The sequence below is a fragment of the Theropithecus gelada genome, chromosome 12, assembly GCF_003255815.1.
Source record: "Theropithecus gelada isolate Dixy chromosome 12, Tgel_1.0, whole genome shotgun sequence".
Classification (NCBI taxonomy): domain Eukaryota; kingdom Metazoa; phylum Chordata; class Mammalia; order Primates; family Cercopithecidae; genus Theropithecus; species Theropithecus gelada.
The window spans coordinates 8,393,608-8,417,781 of record NC_037680.1 but is presented as its reverse complement, the minus strand read 5'-3'; the positions used below and the strand labels follow the sequence as shown (position 1 = coordinate 8,417,781).

Here is a 24,174-nt window from a genome sequence, read left to right as displayed (position 1 = left end):
AGCCTAACCAAGTTAACACATAAAATTCACCATTACAGTGGGCATGACACTTAACACAGTCAGCGCTCAACAAATAATATCTATTATTTTGTTGCCACCTGTTCTTTCCTGCAAATAATTCACTTAATTAGAATCTCATCATCTTTCACCTAGATATTTTAGTAATTTATTTTCTAAAATTCGTTCTCACATCTCCAGTCATTCTAATTCAGCCACCATCCACAGAGATATATGTTAAAATTGAACATACTTAACAGATTCCCACAAGGTTATATAATGTCATTGAAGTGACACTCGATGTCACTGATGTAACTAATGTGACAACTGGTTCATCATCTGAGCTCCTGCCTCTCTAGCACAGAGCACATATTTTTCTCTACCTGAACCAAACTCTTTGTAATTTCTGGATGAACGACACCTGACTCCTCTGTGTCTCTGAATCATTCCCCATGGTAGACCTAGTCATTTAAAAAAAAAAAAAAATTCCTTCAAAAGTCTTTGTTGAATACTTTCTCTTGTCTTCTCTGATAATTGCTTCCTAATCCTTACTCCATGCTAAGTGAATAGTTTGCTTTTTGGAACTCTGGCATTCCTGTCTCTCAAATAATTTTTAATACTGTGTATTTACATTGTTATCTTCTACCACTGACTTAAGGGAACAGCTAGATTACAGGATCAGCTAAACATTTTTTCTCTCTCATTTATTTTTATCCTCCTCCACTTCTTCCTCCTCCTTGTTCATGAAATTTACTGTAGCTCAAGGCAAAATGTAAGTTTAATAAATTTCTGGTTGCATTGAGAAATTAATGAAAGACTTACTGTTATTTCTGTGTAAAATAGGAAACCAAAGAAGGTTTTGAGGATGGTATAATATGGAAAAAAGTCATGTGTGAGAAGAGAGATCTTGTAGAGGAGGCCATGCTATACCATAAGCTATTGAATCTGAAAGCAGGGAGCTAGGTGTAGAGGCCATTATTATAATCTGGAACTGCAATGATAATCAACCATTTATCAATATAAGAAGCTTTTATATTTAGATCTACAATTTGATTGCTAATTCAAAGATAAAAATTATCTTATAAACCTAGGTAATGTAAGTGAAATGAGGCAAATATTAAAGAAGTGTATTTCTAAATGTTTCTTTTTCTTTTTACAAACATTTCCTCTTTGAGACTCCTTCTCTGAAATTGCTAATGTTTGTTTTATTTTTTATATTGTTGAAAAATGTAATGTTTAGGTAATTCTTCAAATACAAACAAAAATTATCAAAATTTCTGTATCACCTATGTTTTTGCTATTACTAGGAATTTATCTTAAACTTTTATTAAAACCTCAAATTATGAACAATGGTTTAGTGTCTTTGGGAGACTTTAAATTTGTGATACAATCTCTTACTTTATTACTAATAACAATTGTGAACTATTTTATCAATTTTTCCTGGGTAGTATTTAAGGTAGTACTTTTCAAACATATCTTTGAAATCTCACATATCCTACTGAAAGTCAATTAGATTTTGCCTCATAGTCCATTAAATATCTATGCTTTTAAATACAAAAGTAATTATTTTAAATTTCCTTAGGATATGTTTGAGAAATGTATGATCAACATACACAAATATATTTGTATGTCTGTATGCACACACATACACATTCACACACATTACTGCTGGTACCAAGCACATTCTGGGCTGAAAGTCTTGGCCTTAGAGTCCTATCATACCAGAGCTTTAATGGAAGTAGATAAGGAAACAAGGCCAGCAATTGACAAATTCTATTTCAAGTTAGTTATTTAACTGTAGTTTGTATGATGCTCATTTCTAGTTGGAGGGTGATGCAGAAAACCACTAGGGAGTGAAGCCAAACAATTTACACTATTAATATCAAGTGTTTGACATGATGAGTGTTTCCAATATAAATAAATTTGGACCACTTTTTTTTTGTTGTTTACCTCATTCATCTTCATTAGTGAAGATAATCGAAATCAGGTTACCTTTTCATTTTATTTGAAACAAAATCGAATGTTCCTGTTTTTAGTAGCAGGGGATAAACACAATCTCCCTTACCACATTCTAGTATTGCCTCATACCTAAGGTCTAATGGGTCTCAAATCAAATTTGAGATCAGGAAAATCAATACCAAGCAGCTCATATCATTTATGTACTCAATATTTAGGCCAGAAATAGTAATAAACTACAAGGGGATAAGTCTGTTTGGGTTTAATGGGAAAAAAAATAACAACAGAAAACAAAACCTCACCTTTAAATTATCTTAACTATTTTGACTTATAAATTTGTAATGTATTTAGGTATATATTTACATGAATATATTACATATGTAAATGTGACCAGAAATACAGTGTCACATAAATAAAATGCCTTAACATTGTGCAGATATGTGGAACAAATATGCAATTATGGTATATAATTTAAAGGAAAATTAATTTGCATTGCTGTGGAAAAATCACCTACACATCAGGTGAGCAATCCCACAAACCTCCTTTAATTCATAGGCAATATTTTAGTCATTTAGAAATACTAAGGTATTTGTAATGACTTTATCTTTTTTCTCACTTTCCAAAGTAAATCACAATTTCTATGGCACATCTTGTTTCATCCTGCTCATAACATAATATTAAATATTAAATTGTGGAGTAAGAACCATCAAAATCCTGGGATTGTAGATTTTCTAACTGTTCGCCTGGGTCATTCATCATCTAATATATACAATGTATACTTTAGACAGTTCCTGCTAAGGAAACTATTTGAATGAAAGAGCAATGTAGATGACAATCAGTGAAAGTTCCTGAATATTAGACTCTTTCTGTTTCATTGCAACTAAGTTCTAACACTATATCTATTATTCTTACATTTGATCAGACAGGGTTAACTTAGAGTGATATGTGAAGTTTCATTTGATCAGCAGTCTGAACAAAAATTTAAGAAAAATGATAAGATTATAATAGTGTCTACCACAAGATGTGAACCATCTTACATAACCCCTGAGGTTAAGAGATCCCAATTAGGCAGAGTTCAGTACTTTAGTGATTTACTGTGTTTTATTAAATGGCATGCAGAGAACTCCCCAAAGGGAACTGTGGTCTGCATTAATGTCGAGACTCTTCATGTCAGAAATAACTTCAGACATCTTTTAAGGTGGTGTGGTAGAGGAGCTATCCACTTGCTCTCCTCCTTAAGAACAACCAAAGAAATGAAAATGAGAAAAGTCAGTACAACTTTTATGATACCATTAATCAGCTACAGCCTAATCCATAATCTCTAAGGAACATAGATTTAAAAAAAAAAATATCCAGAGCCAGAAAAGGATTGAAAGCAAATATACACTTTAATAGACTTTGAGAAACATAGAGAAATAGACAAACTGACAATTTTAGCTGATAATTTCAGCATTTATCTTACAGTACAACATGAAAAATGTAGATAGGAAATCAGTAGGGTATAAAAGGTTTGACTAACACCATCAACAAAATTGACATAACTGACTTTAATAGAACACTATACGTGACAATTACAGAATACTTGACATGTTTAAGTGCACACACTAGGCCATAAAACAAGTATCAATAAATATAAAAGAATTGAATTCATACAAAATTATATTTTATGACCATAAATTAATTAAATAAGAAACAAATTTTACAGACACTCTCTCTCTCTCTCTCTCTCTCTCTCTCATGCATGCGTGCCATATTTTTTATTGGAATAAGAATATATGTAATGAGTAATATAGTATTATATATCTAGTGATTCCAAATGTAGATTTTTATCTACATTTGGAATTATCTTAATGTATTTCAAGACATACATTAAGAAAATTCATTGCAACATTATTTGTAATTTAAAAAACAAAATAGAAGACTGAATACAACTAAATTATTTTTATGGGAGTAGTAAAATAAACTATGGTACATAAAATAATAAAATAGTGACTTCTTAAGAAGCCATTAAAATTAATGATTTTTCTATATGTGCAGGAAAGCAGTGCTATCCAGTGATAAAAGAAAGGTCCATATTATTACTTAGTATGTTCTTATTATTACAATAGGTAAAACATTCCCCCAAAACAAAAATGTCTATATATTATTTAAATATTTCCAGAATTATGAATAGCAAAGAAACCTAATATACAAAATTGATTACTTTTAACATAGCATATGAAAAGTAAAGCACATCAGGAACTTCCAAAGTAAAGAAAAAGGTGGCAAATTATTATATATATGAATATAGATATAGATGCAGATACAGATATATAGATGCAGATATAGATATAGATGCAGATGACACGTGTGTTACATGTGTCAAACATAATCAGGGACAAAATAGGGAAAGCAATATTTTAAACTAAAAATAATTATTGTTTTATAGCAGTAGGATAATAGGTAATACGGTCTTTAACATTAATGTTATTGTTTTACATATTGTTTTAAGTGTTACAGGAGGAACTAGAATTTGAGGAGCAAGGGACATAAAGGACTAGACATTTAAAGCTGAATTTAAAAAGCAACTGCGACTTGGACCTTAATTCTACTTAGTAGAAAAGACTTGCTAATAATATTGAAGTTGGTTATTAAAAGACCCTGGTAAGTATCTTATTTGTTTCTGATGGGCTCTGGAATGGAAGTAGAATACGAAGATCATTACACTACAAATTGGTACTCAACTCTTAATTCTTTCAAAATTATCCTAATAACTGTTTCTAACATCCTAGAACTAAACTGGGATATGGGAGTGAAGATTGTCAAGTTGGCTGTTCATTTAAGAAAAACAAAGCTTGTCCACTAACTTTTTTGATTTCCCTTATGTTATTCAAATTAGTATCTTCCAAAAGAGCTTTTTTTTGGGGGGAAATTTTCACCATGTTCTAACCAATTTTATATCTCTAAGATAAAAACCTGTCCCTGAAAGCACAATGAAATTTGTATACATACTAATAATTCAGATCTTTATACTTATTCTTCGAATTAGAATCAAAACTAGAAATAAACCACTTCACCTTTTAAAATTATATCATTTACTTGACATTAATAAATTCTTCTTGAAAAGGAAAAATAAATATACTACACCTGGATATGATGAAGAATGTACTGGAAAATAACCTTTTACTTCAGAGCAATCACAATGAAAAGAACTTTGACTAAAGTTGAATAAATGGTTTTACAATCCTGATATGGAAGGGCAATTGCTCACACATTAATCTTCAGACAAATTCAGCTATAAACTCTGACAAAACCTTAAAATAAACCAACACAAAAAAATAGCTCCCCAAGGACTCGAGCCTGAACAAAACCAGGCAGATTTTCGAAGGGAGTGAAATTTATAGAAAAATAACTCGCAAAATAGGATTCCTCCATTTTGTTAGTTTTGTTTAGAGATTTGGCCTAAGGGCAACTGTAGTGGAGGCAGAGTGTGGGTATAAAGGGAGCGGAATCTCCAGTAGGAAACCCCGCTGTCGTTTAGGCAGGAACAAGAGAAAGAGCCTTTGGGTGGCTATAACTGCCAGAGAATGAGAAGGATCCTTGAGAGAGTCAGAGGAGGGGTAACTAGCTGTATGCAGGAACTCAGCCAAGTGTTTGACTGAACTTCAACTATGAATGACAGAATTTTCAGGTGAAGTCTCTAAAGCTGCTATTCAAACTGTATTTCCTGATCTTCATGAAAATAAATGCATAAGGCATAAAAACATAGGATATATCAGCATACAAATATACCTATCTTAAATCTATCTATTGATATATTTATATATCTTATATATCCCATCGTTCGTAGACAGATACACAAAGAATATTAAAAAGAAGAAAATGGACACTTTTAGAATTTCAAAACAATATTTGAAATAAAAAAGAAATTGGATGGGCTAAACAGCAGAATGAAGATGAGAGAGAACAGAGTCTGTGGCACACAGATCAACACACGATATTTAATCTGAAAAAATTGAGAAATTTACAAAAGAGGAAAAAAAAAAAAAAGGAAAGAAAAACAGACCCCTAGAGACCTGTAGGAAAACTGCAAATCACTAACAGATGGTGCTTGGAATCTCAGAAGAAAAGGAGAGAATAGTGCAGGAAAAATATCTGCCAAAAATCATAGAAATTCCAAAATGCAATAAAAAACACAAATTTACATATTCAAGGTGCTCAGTGAACTCCAAACACAATATATTCAAGGATAATCCCTCAAAAGTACATGTTAGTGAAACTGTTGAAAAGTAAAAGGAAAATGTGGAAGTGAACAGAGACACAACACAACATGTAACAAGGACCAACATTAGAATGCTTACAGACATCTCATTAAGAACCATGGAGAATCTAAGTGAAATAAAGACAGTTTCTGATTAAAGAAAAATAAGGGACCTACACTACAAAAAATGCTCTTCAGTGAAAAAGAATAATATCTTAGGGGAACTTGGATCTTCAGGAATAAAAGAAGAATGTTGGAAATGTTAAGTATATGAGTAAACATAAACCACTAAGTTTCCTCTTAATTTCTGTATAAAACATATCACTGTTAAAAGCAAAAATGACAGTATGGGGGTATATATGTATGTATGTTGTATGACAATTATAATGATAAAAATGGTAAGGGAGTAAGGAAATTATACATTTGTAACGTTTCTATATTTTACATGAGTTTATTATCTTCCTTAACAACAATTTTCACAAGGCACTTTGAGTTGTTAGTCAGTGATAAAAATCGGATTGCCTGGTAAATAATTTTAGAATTTAAGGATATATGGTAAATGAGGTAGTTTATTTTCATCAAACAATAATAGATAATCATGGATTCATAAACAATGTTCATATTTTTTTCTAACATTTTGATTCCAAATGCATTTGAAAAGTTGAAACGGGTCACTTTAAAAAGGCTTCAAAATGATTAATGACTTAAAATTGTTCCAACTTTTTTCTAGAACATAATGAGCTTTTAAAATTTGGGATTATTTTATTCTTATTTCTAAAACCTAAGATGTATTCTTTTGGTAGCTAATCTAGTTTTAATCATGCAGTTAATAAAATATTTATTAACTAATCCTGTTTTGTTGGTAGCCTGTATTACTCCCAAAGGTCATAATTTAGTTAATAAAATGTGGAAAATATTTCCACAAAGAAACAACAGGACTTGAGTTTTTAAAGAATAAGAAGTTTGCTTTTAGAATCTGTAATGTGTTAGTCACTCTGGAGAATTCAGTTGGAAAAAAATGAAAGAACTGAACTGCTGAGATATTTAAAATCTGGAAGCATGAGGTGATAAGTCAAGAAATACTTTGTGCAAAACTGAAATTCTTATAGCACAATAACATGCAGACAAAGCTAGGTGAGTACGTGTTTTTTTTAATGGCGTGAGGGGAATGAATAGTGGATTTGCTGTCTTAGAACCACAGTTTCTTAATTTCAAGTTTGAAAGTTATATACATCAATTTGCAGAAAAGAAATAGAGACCTTACAAAAGAAAAAAGTTACTTGCAAAGACTATTAGGGACAATTTGGTAAGTACTGTTAGAGAAATTAAAGATGAGAAAAATGAGGGATTTAAAGAATGGGGTTGGCTTGGTTGACCTGGAATGCTACAGTGGCTATGTATTTGCAGAGATTATAAATTGAGAGTCACTCTGGATGCTTTTTTTTTTTTTTTTTTAATCATTATCTAATGCATTTAGAACAGCAGTTCTCAACGTTTTTGGCACCAGGCACTTGTTTTGTAGAAAATAATTTTTTTCCATGGACTGGGGCAGCAGAGGGATGGCTTTGGGAGATTTAAGAGCATTACATTTATTGTGCACTTTATTACTATGATTATAACATTGTAATATGTAATGAAATAATTATACAACTCATCATAATGTAGAATCAGTAGGATCCCTGAGCTTGTTTCCTGCATCTAGATAGTCCCATCTGGGGGTAATGCGAGACAGTGACAGATCATCAGGAATTAGATTTCATAAGGAGCATGCCACCTAGAGAGCTCACATGCATGGTTCACAATAGGGCTGGCACTCCTATGAGAATCCAGTGCCACCACTGATCTGACAGGAGGCAGAGCTCAAGCAGGAACGTGAGCGATGGGAGCGGCTATAAGCACAGATGAAGCCCACGTTTCACCTCCTGCTGTGCAGCCCAGTTCCTAACAGGCCACAGAATGGTCCATGGCCTGGGGATTGGTGACCCCTAATTTAGAAAATACAATATAGTATCCTAGTTCTCATTCACAATGAAATTAGAAATAGCTTTGAAGAATCCTGAATTAAAATATATATATATATAAAGAAACTGTCTAATTTTATTTAACACAATGTTTTATAGTTGTTTTACCCTACACTAGGAATGAGCAATTTTTTTCTGTAGAGAACCATATAGTAAATATATTTGGCTTTGTAAGGCAAGAGACAAAACTAAAGTTGTATAGGTGATTATACAATAAGATAGAAATCAAACTGCTACAAAATTTTATTGTAGTTATTCAAAATAAAATAATAAGTACAATGTTACATAATACAAGTCTACAAATGAAAAAAAATGAAGTATGTTTTTTGCGGGTTGCATGTTAAGTATTCTCTATCATCAAGTCCATTGCAAATGTTGGTCTGCAAAAACCATTTTTACTTTGCATGCTATACAAAAAGAGGAACAGACTAGATTTTTGCCTATGTGCCCTAGTGTGTTGAACACCGCTCTAGACCATGAAAACAGATTTTTTTGATATGATGCCTATTAGAATTGGTGTTTTAGAAAACCACTCTTCTACAATGAGGAGTCAAAAAGTAATGAATCTGATTGGAATGAACCTCATATGAGAATTTTTTTTTTTAAATAAAGAAGTAGAAACGTTTTGATGTTAAAAAAAAAAAAAAGCAATAGGTAGCAATGAGAGTCTTGAGGTGTGAGTTGACAAGCAGCAGTCATGAGAGAGGGCAGTTGGGAAACTGAGTCATCAAGGAGACCTAGACATCAGTTATGGCAAAGAAGGAGAAGGAACACTCGGGAGAGATTGAATTGAGGGTAGAGGTAAGTTGGTTGTTTATGGAGTGACAGTTATAGAACATAGAGGTAAAGGTTTTGGAATAGTGAATGGATAAAAAGCCAGGGATTATTGAACATTATTATGGGAATGATAAATTGATGGAGGATCAATTTTTAGTGACAACAGGGCTTACAATCTGGGGATGACTGATGTGGACAGGGATACATGGCATGAAAGAGTTAAGTGATACGGTCTGTGTGAAGGGGGTCACCAAGCCTAGTGTCAAGGGGACTTAGTTGCTGTGATAATGGGCTTCATTGAAGCTCCTTGTTCTAGAATAAATGCTATTGCAAAGCATCATATTTCTTGAAGTATGTGATGAAGGATTCTGGACAGGAGACTTGCACTGCAGCCTGAGAGACTGAGCAAATAACTTAGCATCTGGGTGTACTTCCTCAATTCTCATTTTTCTCCTTTTTATCTTCCTCTTCCTTTTCCCCCCTTTGAGTTACTTTTGCATTACCAGAAATTTCAAAAGTCTCTTCAGAGAGACTTTTATGAAAGTTAGTTCATGTCAAACCGTCATCTCTTTTAATCTCTTCTTATCCCATCGTCCATTTATAAAGCCAGAATGTTTATTCACTGGTGACATCTGCCCCAGAAGCCCACTGCTCATTTTCTCCCCAATCTCGTTAAATCTTTTCAAGAGTTATGATTCCAAGTCATCACTGAAGACTGAATTTGGACTTTCCTGTAAAGTCTAGCTATCTAAACATCTGCTTTTCTGCCTCTATTCATTTCAGGTTAGTCTATTCTAACATTAAAGTATCACACAGAGCCACACCCACCTTCCAGCAAAGGCTGATGTGAAAAACAGTCCATTGTAACTGAGCACATGTTGTTTGTTTACTATATTAATACCTGTAGGAGACTTATATGGGAAAGGTGTTTGGAGGTTCGTTTGAGATATCCTTTTACCTTAATTGTTATATTACAGTATTGTTGAGATTATTGCTATCCTATTCACTTACTGCTTTTCCACTAGAGCAGAATGCAAAGAAAATAATTTCCAGATTAATTAAAAATAAAAATGAAAGATCTTAGGATCATGATATTTAAATGTCTTGACTCTTTATCCATCATTGTATCTCCAAAATTGGACCAGTATTTTTCTAGCCAGTTTTTAGGTGGAGCTCTTCAGAATAATCAAAGAAAACAGTGAACAATTTTAAAGAAAGTGTCTCCCTCTTATCTCTGTGCATTTTCCCTGCATCTCTCTTGTTCTCTAATACTTCTTTTACATTTGTATCTTGACCCCACTCTTTCTCTAGCATACATGTCTTTGCCTTAACATTTGCCTTTCTTTCCTTTGGGTTCTTTCTACACTCAGTAGTTTCAACATGTGTCATCTTGATCTGCCTTTCCTCACACTAGTTTCTCTACTTGGAATAGCCCTTTCTCTGCTTAGAAAAATCTACTGGATGGGCGCGGTGGTTCAAGCCTATAATCCCAACACTTTGGGAGGCCAAGGCAGGTGGATCACAAGGTCAGGAGTTCAAGACCAGCCTGGTCAAGATGGCGAAACCCCGTTTCTACTAAAAATATACAAAAATTAGCCAGTCATGGCAACGGGCACCTGTAGTCCCAGCTACTTGGGAGGCTGAGGCATGAGAATCTCTTGACCTGAGAGGGAAAAGTAAGAGTGAGCCAAGATCGTGCCATCGCACTCCAGCCTGGGAGACAGAGCAAGACTTTGTCTCAAAAAATAAAAATAAAAATAAAAAATAAAATTTATGAAAAGCCAGGCTCAGTGGCTCATGCTTGTCATCCCAGCACTTTGGGAAGCCGAGGCAGGTGGATCACCTGAGGTTGGGAGTTCGAGACCAGCCTGACCAACATGGAGAAACCCCATCTCTACTAAAAACACAATATTACCCAGGCATGGTGGCGCATGCCTGTAATCCCAGCTGCTTAGGAGGCTGAGGCAGTAGAATCACTTGAACCCAGGAGGCGAGGTTGCAGTAAGCCAAGATTGCAGCAATGCACTCCAGCCTGGGCAACAAGAGCAAAACTCCATCTCAATAAATAAATAAATAAATAAGATAATAAAAAAAAGAAAATAAAAAGAAAAATCTACTGGAACTTGTTGGCCCAGCTAAAATACCATGGCTCATCTGAAGCCTTTTTTTGACCCTCCCATCTCCCAACCAGATTCAGACTGTTTCATGACCTTCCCTCAGATTCCAATAACACTTTATGCTTCACTATATTATAAACATACCATACCATATTTGGTAAATTTGTTAGCTCTTCCTTATCTTTCTCATGTTAAAACTATGAATTGTTCAGCAACAGGGGCTGTGACTTGGTTGCTGTTGTTTCAGAGGCACAGTGAAACTGTATGGGAATGAGTAAACTGTATAATCCTCACGTCTCCGTGCATACCTGCACAATTGTACACATGCACACTTTTCTTTTTTCTTTTATCTTTACATTTTCTTTATTAATTCATTTCAAAAGTATTTCTTCAAAATAGCAAATATATATTTACACGTTTCTTTAAATGATATGAAACTTACAATATCATTTGGCATTAACATTTGACAAAAATGTTCTTTTTCCAGGAAGTCTACCTAGCTGTTCTGACCAAGGTAGCTTTTTTGTTTTGTGTATCAATGTCTTCTCCAATGAAGAAGCAAATAATACAAATACAGACATTGATTCATATTTATGCAATGGCAAGTGAATGCGGTTCGCTAAGCCAGAAGCTGCCTTAAGATGGATTAAGAGATCCATTCTAAACCATATACTTTGCTGGTAATTTCAGCCTAAAGAGTTTGGTTTTTCTTCTTTGTGGAACGTGTAGTAATACAATATTGTTGGTGTCATTGAATTGGACAATATCAATGAAAACACTAGCAGACAGCTTCTCTTTTGTTATATTGGAAAATGCAGTTAGAACTGAAGGGAGGAACAACAGGGAATAATTTATTGCAAACAACCCAACATGAATTACTGATAAGTAGAAATTAGTCTGTTGAATACCTTTTGACATACTTTTCACCCCCAAATTAAAAGTGATTAGGGTATATTGTGATGTAGTCATGTGTACATCGTAGGTAGTATGTAGTTGGATCCCATTGTAACAGACAGATTAACTGAAGTACAAGCGATAGCCAATTCTATAGAATCTCATAAGGAGAAAAAGACTCAGGGAAGTATTCTAACTGCTTTTTATTTTGGATCCTATGTTATGCTTGAATTTAAGTGATTCTCATCCTCAGTCATCATTGGTTCAATTAAATTTAAGTTCATAAGAATACTAAAAGGAATACGTTAATTCTGGACATGGGCATTTTGGAACCAAGTTCGCTTTTCTATGATTGTTTTATTGGCATACATTGTGTTTGAAGAATATAGTAAAAAATGTTTGGATGTTTCTGTATTGAAAAAAAAAAACAATATTTATTCATTTGTGGCCAAAGATGCCTTGAAATTTCATGAAGTAGTATAAAAAGTCAAGAGCTGTGGGAAAAATGTGCATGGGAGATAACCAAGTCTGGTTCCACCTTCTGCATTTTTCAATTTGTTTTCTTATCAGCATGCCCATAAACTGGAAAAGCATTAGGCACAAACCTATTGATAAGCATATGAGAATTTCTTCTAGTGTCCCTCATTCTTTATGGAATTTTTTACAAGAATTTTGGAATCCCCATTTGAAATACAAAGAGTTACAATACAAATGTAAAAACAAATTATTTTAATGTCAGAGGCTGAAATGCATATGCAAGATCCCTGTTGTTAATCTTTGGATGAATGAGAGGGACACCCATCTAGGAAGAAAGAGTAGTTAATTCAGCTCACTACCAACAGAAATGACAGTCAAGGACTTTCTTAACATTGAGGCTTTGGAGGTTAAACTGTTGCATGCCACCTTCTAATTAGGATGCCTGGGAGTAAGCAACAGAAATAGACTCAGGCTTACTTCAAGAGAAAATGAACTCGTTAAAAATATATCTATAAGCTCTCGGAATCAAAGAGAAAGTTGGAATTTCAGAAATAGAAAACGAACAGGAGTTAGGAGGGCCCACACATTTTTGAACATAGGAATGTGTTCAGGAAAATCTGATTAGGATGCTGCAACTGGAAGCCACATTAATGGGCATGCACCACACCACCCTTGCTGGATACTGAGGGTCTGCTGTTGCTTTTGTGAATAACTTTTCAATTACAGTTTTATTTTCTCAAAATTCAGAGTCCAGGGTAGGGGCACGACCTAAGGATATTTTATCTGGATTTTGTCTTATGATTAAAGACTGGGTTGTACTTCCCATGGATACTCACATAATACAAGGATCCTCCAAAATAGAAAGGGAAGTCAGACGTAGAGTACCCAAATAAGAGGAAAAAAATGTATAGTAGGTGGCCGGTATAGAGAAAATGGGTGTGTGGTCATTAATTTACCATCTTTTAAAGCATATACGTAATTTCAGGGTAACTGGATAAAAATGTTTGATTCTTTCTAAATTATAATTATATATTTTATATTTTGTTGCAAATTACTTACCACTAGCTTCCAGCAATTAAAAAAAAAAAATCAAACATCTATGTACGGGTACAGTGATCAATGTCCATGACCTGATTTTGGTTTATTTAAACCTGTGGACAACCATGAGAAGTATTAATATCGCGTTTTTACAAATGAGAAAACAGACTCAGAGAGATGAAGTAACATGATCGCCCAAATATTACAAAGAGCAATTGACATTGTCAGGGTGAGATCTCATGTCTCCTGATAGAAATTTCATTTTTCTACAGAACCATGAAAAAAGTTATCTTTCAGATAACATAGTTGTCATTTAGTTCTCTACTGACTATTTCTACATTTCTTAGCTCTCTTTTTTCTGTACTAAAAATCTTGCTTTTATTTTTATTTTCCATTTTGAGTTCTACTGCAATCACTCATATTAGGCAGTAATATTTTCTGCTAAATTAATGCCCTCATCCATTGGTTTTATTTTTCCTTATTCTCCATATCTATATTAATTTGTGTATATTTGTAATGAAAAGTCACATTAGAATATAAGATCTTCTATTTTTTTTATCTTTATAACCTCAAGGCTCAGCACAGGGCCTAGCACGAAGGAGGTGCCTGATACATATTTGCTACATGATAATGGGCTTGAAGAAGGAAAATAAGGCATGACAATGGGGTGGTAAAGGAAAAGTGAAAAAGTAGAAAGTTGGGTAGAGAAGAAAATGGATATGCAATGACTGGATAAAACCGTCTTCTAGCGCTTTGACCCACATAAATCAACACATAAGGGATTTTTAAGTAACAGTTATAATATTGATGACTGTTTGTCTCCTGTAGATTCCAGTTTATTTCTTGGGGCCTGTAAATATTTTTCTTAATGTTTTCAGTTACCAAAATGATTTATTCATCACAGGGTCTCCTCTTCTGCTAAATAAGTTTTATGAACTGACATAACCAAGAGAAAGTCTGTTATTATATTCCTTATATTCCATTTATTGGAGTTGGTCTTTTTGCTAACTTTTGTCTGGTATCCATTTTTCTCCTAAAAAGCATGGATTAAAAGATATGGCTTTAGGGCTGGTAAGTGACTTACATAATTATGAATTTAAGACAAAGGGACATATTTCATTTCTTTGAAAATGCATAAAGTGCTGCAAAGGTTTTAAGAAATAAGAACGTTTTGGAAGGGCTTCCTGATATGAATAATTGCAAATGTCAAGGGATAATAGTTTCCTGATAGTGATTCTATTTCTAGAATGTCAGGTACTGATGCAAAGGTGACATGAGTGATTTGAATGAGTTGTTCTGTCTCAGAGATGGTTCTATAGAGATATGAAAGCAGTACTTTATAACCAACAGAGAGATTTATTTAAGGCCAAAATGTCAGAGGTAATCAAACTGTTTAACTTGTGCTCCTAGCTTTGCTTTGCATTATATACATGGACACACACAATTTATTGTATACTGACAAATTACGGAAACAGAATTTTATAAAAAGTAAAGTTGAATGCTGCATTGTGGCTTTCAGTAAATTTTGATAAGTCTTTATGGTAATATTCTTAATGAAGTATAAATGCTAATATATATTCTATATAACATTTTTCCTTTTGCTTTAAGTTTACATTAGCATGCATGCAATAAAATGTACAGAACTGATCCTTGTGAATGCTTCCATGTGCATGGTGCCCAGAGCAGAAACAGAACATTGTTCACACAATTGAAAAACCTCTATTCTGACATCAACCAGTTTCTGTTTACCTGCAAGGGTAATCATTGTCCTGATTTGTAACATCATTATTGACTATCACAAATAGCATTACTAAGAACATGTTCACATGTGTCTTTTGATACAGAAATCACAGACACAGAAATCTATCTACTCATATCTGTTTCTGTTAGATGTATACCTTACAGTGGAGTTGCTGAGTCAGTCCTATGCTCTGCTTTGGTAAGAACTGTTAAAAGGATTTACAATTTGATCGTACCGATTTATTCTCCCACCAGCAGTGCATGAGAGTTCCAATTGCTTCACATCCTTGACAACACTTACGAGTGGCTCTCTTTTTCATTTTAGCCATTCTAATTATAATACCAAAATATTTTGTGTGTGTGTTTGCTTATATTCACTCATACTACCAAAAGAATCTAAATGATATAAATAAAAACATGCACTTTTCATTTATCAGTTTATACATCAAGATTTTAAAGAGTAATTCCTCCAAATGGTTTCCAGAATAAAATGTAGCATATTGCTTAGAGGGGGAAACATTTTTTCAATATTTAATGATCCATTTAAAATTATGTCAAATATTTCAAAAATTTATATTTATTAAGCAGATTTAAAGGTTTTGCAACATCCTATGTATGTGATGGAATTCAAGGTGTCTTATTCTTGTAATACCTTTCTCTGATAAAAGATAACTATAAATGTACTTATATGTTTTAATACAGTCTATATGATAATACTTTTTTATTTATTGAAATAAAATATAGCATGTTAGAGTTTCTATGTGATATAGAAACCTAATAGTGATTCTATTTCACTGAAGTATTTCCATGTGCCTCATTTATTTCCAAAACAATATTACACCAAATTTAAAGAGAAATATTTAGTTTATTCTAAAATGTATTCTTAAAGACATTTATAAACTGGCATGACTAAAAAATTAATGAAATCCAATTTTTACCTCGTAAAACAAAAGGCGTAAGGTTCCAGATAAATTTTGAAGCACATGTTTTGTCAGGGGCTATGGTAAGGCTGGAATATGGGTGGCGGGCCAGGAGCCAAACGGAGCTGAGGATATGGTTGCTGGAATGTTCAAGTTCTATTAGGCAGGGAAAAAGGTGAGAACTTCATATGTTTTGAAGGATATGCAACCAGTGCTAAAAACAGCTGCAGTGGTTGACTCTGGAAGATGAACCTTAGAAGGATTCAAGTGGGAGATACTAAAACATTGACATTGGAATTCATAAACATTTTAGGCATATACATGTAAGACATGGGTTAGGAATCATGACTCCGTTTTGCCAATTATAATTCCTATTAGGCAGAATACCTGAATCATTCTTCTGCCAGCAGTCCCCCATGTCCATCACCTATTCTGTAACTATCACCAATTATTTTCCCCAATACTTTCCTAAAGCTGATTAAACACTCATGGCTCATAACAAATTTAAATTTGTCAATAACTGAAAAAAGTAGGTTCTAACTATGTGATCTAGCATTCAAGCTGCCCTATGGTTTTGTGCAAACTGAACCTTTAGCGCAACTACATCATCATATGTATATCATCACTAAAATTAACGTTGGTACTTTATTCATAAACATGTATAATTTACATACAAAAACTTGTAGAAGTCATGTACAACAATAAGTGCAGTGACTAATCATCAGGGAAATGCAAATCAAAACCACAATGAGATATCACTTCACACCTGTCAAGGCAGCTATTATAAAAAGAAAAAGTGTTGGTAAAAATGTGGAGAAATTGGAACTCCTGTACACTGTTCAGTATACAAAATAATCCAGGTACTACGTGAAAACAGAGTGAAAGTTCCTCAACAAATTAAAAATAAAACTACCTTATGATCTAGCAGTGCCATTTCTGGGTATTTATTCAAAATAATTGAAATTGGAATCTCAAAGAGTTATCAGCACTCCTATGGTCATTGCAGCACTATTCACAATAGCCAGGAAGTAGAAACAGTCTCAATGTCCATCAACAGATAAATGGGTAATGTGCTATATATATATGCAATGGAATACTATGCAGCCTTTAAAAAGAAGGAAATTGTGCAATATGCAAAAACATAGATGGACCTTGAAGACATTACGCTAAGTGAAACAAACCAGGCACAGAAAGACAAATACTGCATGATTCCCCTTTTATGGGGAATCAAAAATACATAGAATTTAAGACTGAAATGGTGGTTGCCAGGGCCTGAGGGAGAAGGAAAAATGGGAAGTTACTAATCAACATGCACAGAATTTCAGTCAAGTGAGTTTAGTAAACTCTAGAGATCAACTGGACAGCATTATACCTGCAGTCAATGATAATGCATTGTACGCTTACAAATTTAAGAGGGTAGATTTCACGTTGTGTTCTTATCACACAGATGATTTTTTTAAGTTTTTACACTATCTTCCTAGTCTTTTCTGTTTGACTATCTGCTTTCCACTTCTGTGCCCCACTGTACATCCATCCATATTAAAAGGCAAACACAGATCCTTCCATAGTCTCCCCATGCTTTCATGTATTTGTAAAATACAGTCATGTGTCACAATGTTGGGGATATGTTCAGAGAAATGTGTTGTTAGGCAATTTTGTCCTTGTGTGAACATCACAGGGTATACCTATACACACCTATTTTGTATAGTCTACTACGAATAGGCTACATGGTACAGCTTATTGGTCCTAAGCTATGAAACCTGTAAAGCATGTTACTGTACTAAATATTGTGGGCAACCGCAACACAATGATATGTATCTTTGTGTCACACATATAGAAACGTAGAAAAGATATAGCAAAAATAGAGTATTATAGTTTCATGGACCACCCTCACGTGCATGGTCTGTTACTGACCAAAACATTGTAATGCAGTGCATGACTATACTGTCCAAGCAACTATATTCATACATTTTTGTACAGTTTCAGTAAGGGTTCCCAAACAGGAAAACAGATATTACTCTAGTGATTCAGATAGAAGAGATTTAATACAGATAATTGTCACAATGTTGTAAAGGCTGGAGGGGCCAAAGTGGTGGTATGCAGAACCGATAAACACAGGTTGCTATTATCAAGGCAGGACCCGGGAGCTTACACTCCCATCACCACTGCCACTGAGGTGCTATTGCTGAAGCTGGTGTGCCAGAGCCACTTCCAGATGCTTTCCAGTCTGTGACTGGTAGCTCTCTCCTTTTCTGCAGAAAGTAGCTAGAAGCCAACTAGCAAAGAAGCTAAGAAGACTTGCAAGAAAGTCTTAGAAATGTAAATTTCAGGCTTCTAACCATCCCCAGTAATAAAAAACATAGAGGGTCAGGAGTGCAGCTGAGTACCAACAGACAACATCCAATGTATATGTGTCAGTAAGATTACTGATAGTATAAATTTATGTTAGTATTATCATTGTCTGGTGTATGAAAATGGGCTCACACTGAATTCTTTGTTGTTTTTGTTTTCCTTTGGTTTTCTTTCTTGCTTTTGTTACTTGACGATATCTCAATGAAAATTTTCCAAGTCAACTTTATTTTTTTCCAAGCACAAATTTATTCTCTTCAAGTCATGAATGTTCTTATATGGTGTGGATGAATAGTAATCTGTCCAGGCATTCAATTCAATTATGATGAGTTTTCACTGTGACTCTTCTTTTTGGCTGAAATGAACATCACTGCTCGTTTTTCTCCGCAGGTTGGTGTATTTTGTTGTTGTTGTTCTTTTGTTTTGTTTTTCTACACAGCAAGGTCCCAGGTTTAGGATTGCTAGTGAGATGGAATATGTTAAGTTTGCAATTGCCATATTATATTCCCAAATGGCCATAACATTATAATTTTACAACTAAATTAGAAAAGGGCAGTTTTCACTGCATCCCTGCCACCAATAGGCGTTATCTGGGATACTTTCTTAATTACAATTTTATTTCCCAGAAAGCAAGCCATGGTAGAATGAATGCAAATACTATCTCAACTCCACTGTAACTTTACAGATCTTTGCAAACCATTATCATGTGTGGAGATTTTTCAGTGATTCACCATTTTCTAATTTAAAATTATCATGAAAAGTACTCAAATCATTGAATGCAGAATAGCTTTTCAGTAATATTTCAGCCAAAACAGGTCTAATGTTTAATTATGTTTCTTTTATTTTGTGTTTTTGTTTTCTTTTAAGATGGCTAAAATTTTGTTTATATCAGCCATTGTGACAGGTTGAATCACTCACAGTAAGCTAATTTACACTGTAATTGAGCTCAACCTCAAGATCTTAATAAGTTTTAATATCAAATGTTCATTTCTTGCCACATGCTCATCACAAGTTCCTTGTGGATGTAGAGAGAATCTGCTTAATGGCTGTTCATCTAGAAATCCAGCATCTGGTGCATTTGGTAGTACTTGTGGCAGAAGAGAAGGTGGCAAATTAAAAGTTGGCTCTTAAAGACTTCTGCCCAGCAGTGATGTGTATTGGATCTAATCATTTGTTAATGAGCAACATTGACTAACACATTGATTCGAATATCCCTTGAAACGTTTATTACATATTTCCTAACTTGGCATAATGCAGTACATAGTATTTCAATTGTTCTTCTATTTTCTTTCTTTCTTTTGTGTGTGTGTGTGTGTGTGTGTGTGTGTGTGGTGACTTTACCCATTTTGAATTATTTTATGGGTAGAGTAAGACCATTGACCTTGAAAGACTGGGAAGTTGGCTGGCTCTGCAAATTGAAGAGTTAGGTCGTCAAATAGCTTTCCCTTTTTATTTGTTATGCTGCTTAGGTGGTGTTTGTTCTTGCATTGTTATAAACACTTGAGACTGGGTAATTTATAAAGAAAAGAGGTTTAAGTGATTCAAGGTTCTGCAGGTTGTGCAAGCATGGCATACACATCTGCTCGGCGTCTGGGGAGGCCTCACGGGTGTTTACTCATATCAGAAGGTGAAGCAGGAGCAGGCATATCACATGGCTAGAGAAGAAGACAGAGTGGGGTGGTGGAACGCCAAACACTTTCAAACAGCCAGATCTCACACAAACCCATTCAATATTGTGAGGACAGCACCCAGCTGTGAGGGATGCATGCTCGTGACCTAAACACCTCCCACCAGGCCTCATCTCCAACACTAGGGATTACATCTCAAAATGAGATTTGGCAGGGACATAGATCTAAACCATATCAGGTGACTCACTGAAGAAAATAATTAATAGTATAAAATGTTGTGACAGTTTAATCAATAACATTAGGATAAATAGCATTAGTGTGTGTCATATTTTCAGTGTGATTTAAATCTAAATGCAGCCCTTGATGATTGTCATTTGGATCCAGTCTAATTTCATCAGAATGCTCAGACAGTACCTGGGAATACTTGCAGCTCTCAAATTGTTAAGGTAGTAGTTAGAGTTTTCAATTATTGTTTGAAACAACTACAACTAAAGGATAAACCTTGATAATTGAAAAGGGATTAGGATATTAAAAATGCACATTTTCATGAAGACAGCTACTTATTTTTTATCCACTGAAGAAAACATCTTGTGGACATTCTCTCGTATTACAGCTTTCCGTGGCATGGCATTAAAATTCTGATTCCATATTGCTTGTTTTTCTACATTGAAGCAGATGTCAGTTTCATATGGATTCTGAATATCATCCAATCTGTCAAATATAAATGTAATTACTGGTCAATAGTTTTGGATAATTTTTACATCGGTTGAAGTCGTGGAGGTTTTATTAATTATTTTGACTTAGATTGTATTTCCTTCAGAAAGCTGAGAATTTTGAACCATATTACTCTGGGTGAGGTCACCTCCCCTCCTAAAAAGAGCAACAGGTGCTGAGCAGACCATGTGTGCATCTTCTGTGCTGTTAAGACTCACAAGTCCTAATAGAAGGTTCAGGCACAGGAAAGGCATTTCCTCCAAGTAAGGAAAACGTTGTGCACCTGTGTTGTATACTGGTTGTGAAAAGCAAGAGGATGTAGTATCTGAAAGGTGTAAAGCTTATGCTTCAGTTGGCTAGAACAAAGTCATATTTTTTCTCAGTTGTCAGGGATCGTGAAAGTCATTAAATCCAACTTCTATCCAGTGTTAAGGAACCTGAGAGGTAATTCTCAAACTTTTGCCTAAGAGTGATCCACGTAATTTCAATAATAAGCTTATTTCCTGTTTCATTGTCAACTGCCGGGCGTGGTGGCTCATGCTTGTAATCCCAGCACTTTGGGAGGCCGAGGCGGGTGGATCACCTGAGGTCGGGAGTTCGAGACCAGCCTGACCAACATGGAGAAACACTGTCTCTACTTAAAAAATACAAAATTAGCCGGGCATGGTGGTGCATGCCTGTAATCCTAGCTACTTGGGAGGCTGAGGCAGGAGAATTGCTTGATCTGAGGAAGCGGAGGTTGCTGTGAGCTGAGATCGCGCCATTGCACTCCAGCCTGGGCAACAAGAATGAAACTCCGTCTCAAAAAAAAAAAAAAAAAAAATTCGTTGTCTCACCTGAGAACTTTCTAACTGAGGTGAAAGCAATACATCTCATTTGTTAATATCTCTCTCCTCCTCCATGTCCCCTGCCTTCCTACTATTAATACTACCACTATTGCTGCTACTATTCTGCTGCTACTCCTAATACATATTTAACTAATATAATGTGTACTCTACCAGTCAAACATTGGGATGATTTACATATCAACTAAAGCTGTAGAAGTTTCATTTTGACTTAGAGTTTGCTGCCTCCAAAACTCTTAACATTCTGAACCAGGTTATCTTGTATACAGGCCACCCTGCTTTTAGTAATAGCCCAATGTGTTCTTTATTCTGTATTCATCATCTCACTTATGCTTCACCACAGATCTGTAAAGTATGTGTGAGTATTATTCGCATTTTACAAAGTAGAGGACTGAGATTTAGAAAGGTTAAGAATGCTATCAAGGTTATTAGGATTTTAAATTTAGGCTGCCTGGCTATAAAGCCTATGCTTTTAAGCACCCTGCAGTACCCTCCTTTCATTGTTTTTATTTATTTTTGCATTCTTACTCTGATATTGAGATTCTCACCTGTGATATAAAAAAGATCCTGTTGTAGTGGTGGAATTAATAATTAAATACACCCACCTGTAAATGCTTGTTAAATCACCAGAATTAAAATAGAATATCCATGAAATGTTCTAGATATTAAAATTGCTTTGTCACTGTGCACACCAAGATTTAAAACCTAGGGCCTCGTAATTATTCAGACAATTGTTTTGGAAGTTCTTGTGTTTTCTCTATTCGCTATTGTGTGTTGATTCTATAGCATGATAAGATACACGGGCCCTATGCCATCTTTCACTTTCTTAGTAGAATGTTTGATCTAAACAGCAATTTGGCTTGCCCTGGACAATGTTCTGCTTCCCCTAACCACAGAAACATGGTTCTGTGGAAGGTTATAATACCACATGGGTCAGCAGTTTCAAATATTGGGCATTAAAGACATTGTAAAGTGAATTATAAAAAATGTTATCCTGAATTGTCTATATCATAGGCACATCCTGACTTATTTAGTTTGTTCCTGTTGTTGGGGCTATTGTTGATATTATTTTGGCAGACTCTGTGATATGTTCAAATTAAAACTCTTTCTGGAACTCTCAGTTACAAGGTTATTGTTGCTGTGCTATTTACCAAAGAGTTGCCAAGACTGGTACAATGGAAGCTGTGTTCCACTTATCAGTTCAAAGGAATTTTATTATCGTTTCTACCATCAGTGAATCTGTGAGCTGAGCTGGATAGAATCAGAGATTATGTAGAGATTATTTTATTGATCACCAAATGCATTTTTGTAAAAGTAAAGACCCCAAATTGAAGCTCTTCAAACAGTCAGTTGGCATTACTAAAATGGCTTATAGTTACAGTTATCAGTCTCTTGAGTATGCAAAATGTTATCTCAAAGCCAAACCAATTTTGTGGTATGGAGAGAAATTATTAAGTAGTTGAAATATTGTTGCTAAAAATATGGATTTAAAAACATCAATACCAAGTGCCATGGAATTTCCAAATGACAACTTGATATTGATACAATAAAACAGAAAACGGCATTAATAATTGAAAGCAATAAAAACATATGCCTCAAATAAAAACAACTTGAAGTGGTAAATAATACAACATGGCTATTCAGTGATCATTCTGTAATACTAAAGTTTTAAAAGGCATCCTAACGTGTTGGGTTTTTTGTTTGTTTCACATGTGTTCTGATCCAGATTTATATTTTTGAAAATAATATCTACTATCAACCTGATATAAAGAGCAGTTCATTGCGACTGACATCTTCTGGAAAAGAAGAAATAATTTTTAATGGGATTGCTGACTGGTTATATGAAGGTGAGTTGATCAGATTTAGTTTCAAAAGAAACAAATGACATTTTTTATACAAAATCTACCAAAAAAAGTCTATTCATTCTGGAGCAATACTTATAGTACAATTTCTTCTCATTTCCTCTCAAAATTGCCCTCATGCTTTCATATCTTTGCATGCGCTTATATTTTGTGTAGTTGTGATTTACATCTATTTATATGATTCCACATTTGGTATATACGTGTACATATAGGTTAGATAGATATTATTTGTGAGGACAACTAATGAAAGTAAATGGTTACCTTACATCACTTTGGAATTAGGTGCTGAATTTTTTTCTGACTCTCTGGAAAAGAAAAAACAGAAACCTTTATTTCTAAAAAAAAAATGCATAGAAAGCCACCTGATTTTAGTTATTTCCATTAGGGACATTCTGTCACACTTTATAAGCTATTACAGAGGGAGCAAAATAAAACCCACATAAAGAGTTGTTATTTTCAGTATCTATTGAATCAAGTTTTAGTAATAGCTGAGAATATAAAAATAAATCAGGTGATGAAAATTTATCCAGTTTTTATCACATACCAATTATCAGCTGAGTTCTAGATACAGATTGCCTGAGGGAGACGCAAAGTTTGAG

At 34.3% G+C, this 24,174-nt stretch overlaps 1 protein-coding gene across 12 annotated transcripts in view; it reads left to right on the top strand.

Moving 5' to 3' along the window:
• The window catches only part of DPP10 (dipeptidyl peptidase like 10), a 1,402,014-nt gene that overhangs the window by 1,264,857 nt on the left and 112,983 nt on the right, over window positions 1-24,174 (top strand). For all 12 annotated transcript variants that reach the window (XM_025405135.1, XM_025405131.1, XM_025405141.1 and 9 more), the window contains one exon: window positions 23,440-23,560. In XM_025405135.1, the coding sequence (XP_025260920.1) occupies window positions 23,440-23,560 (121 nt within the window). The remainder of the gene's footprint in view (window positions 1-23,439; window positions 23,561-24,174) is intronic.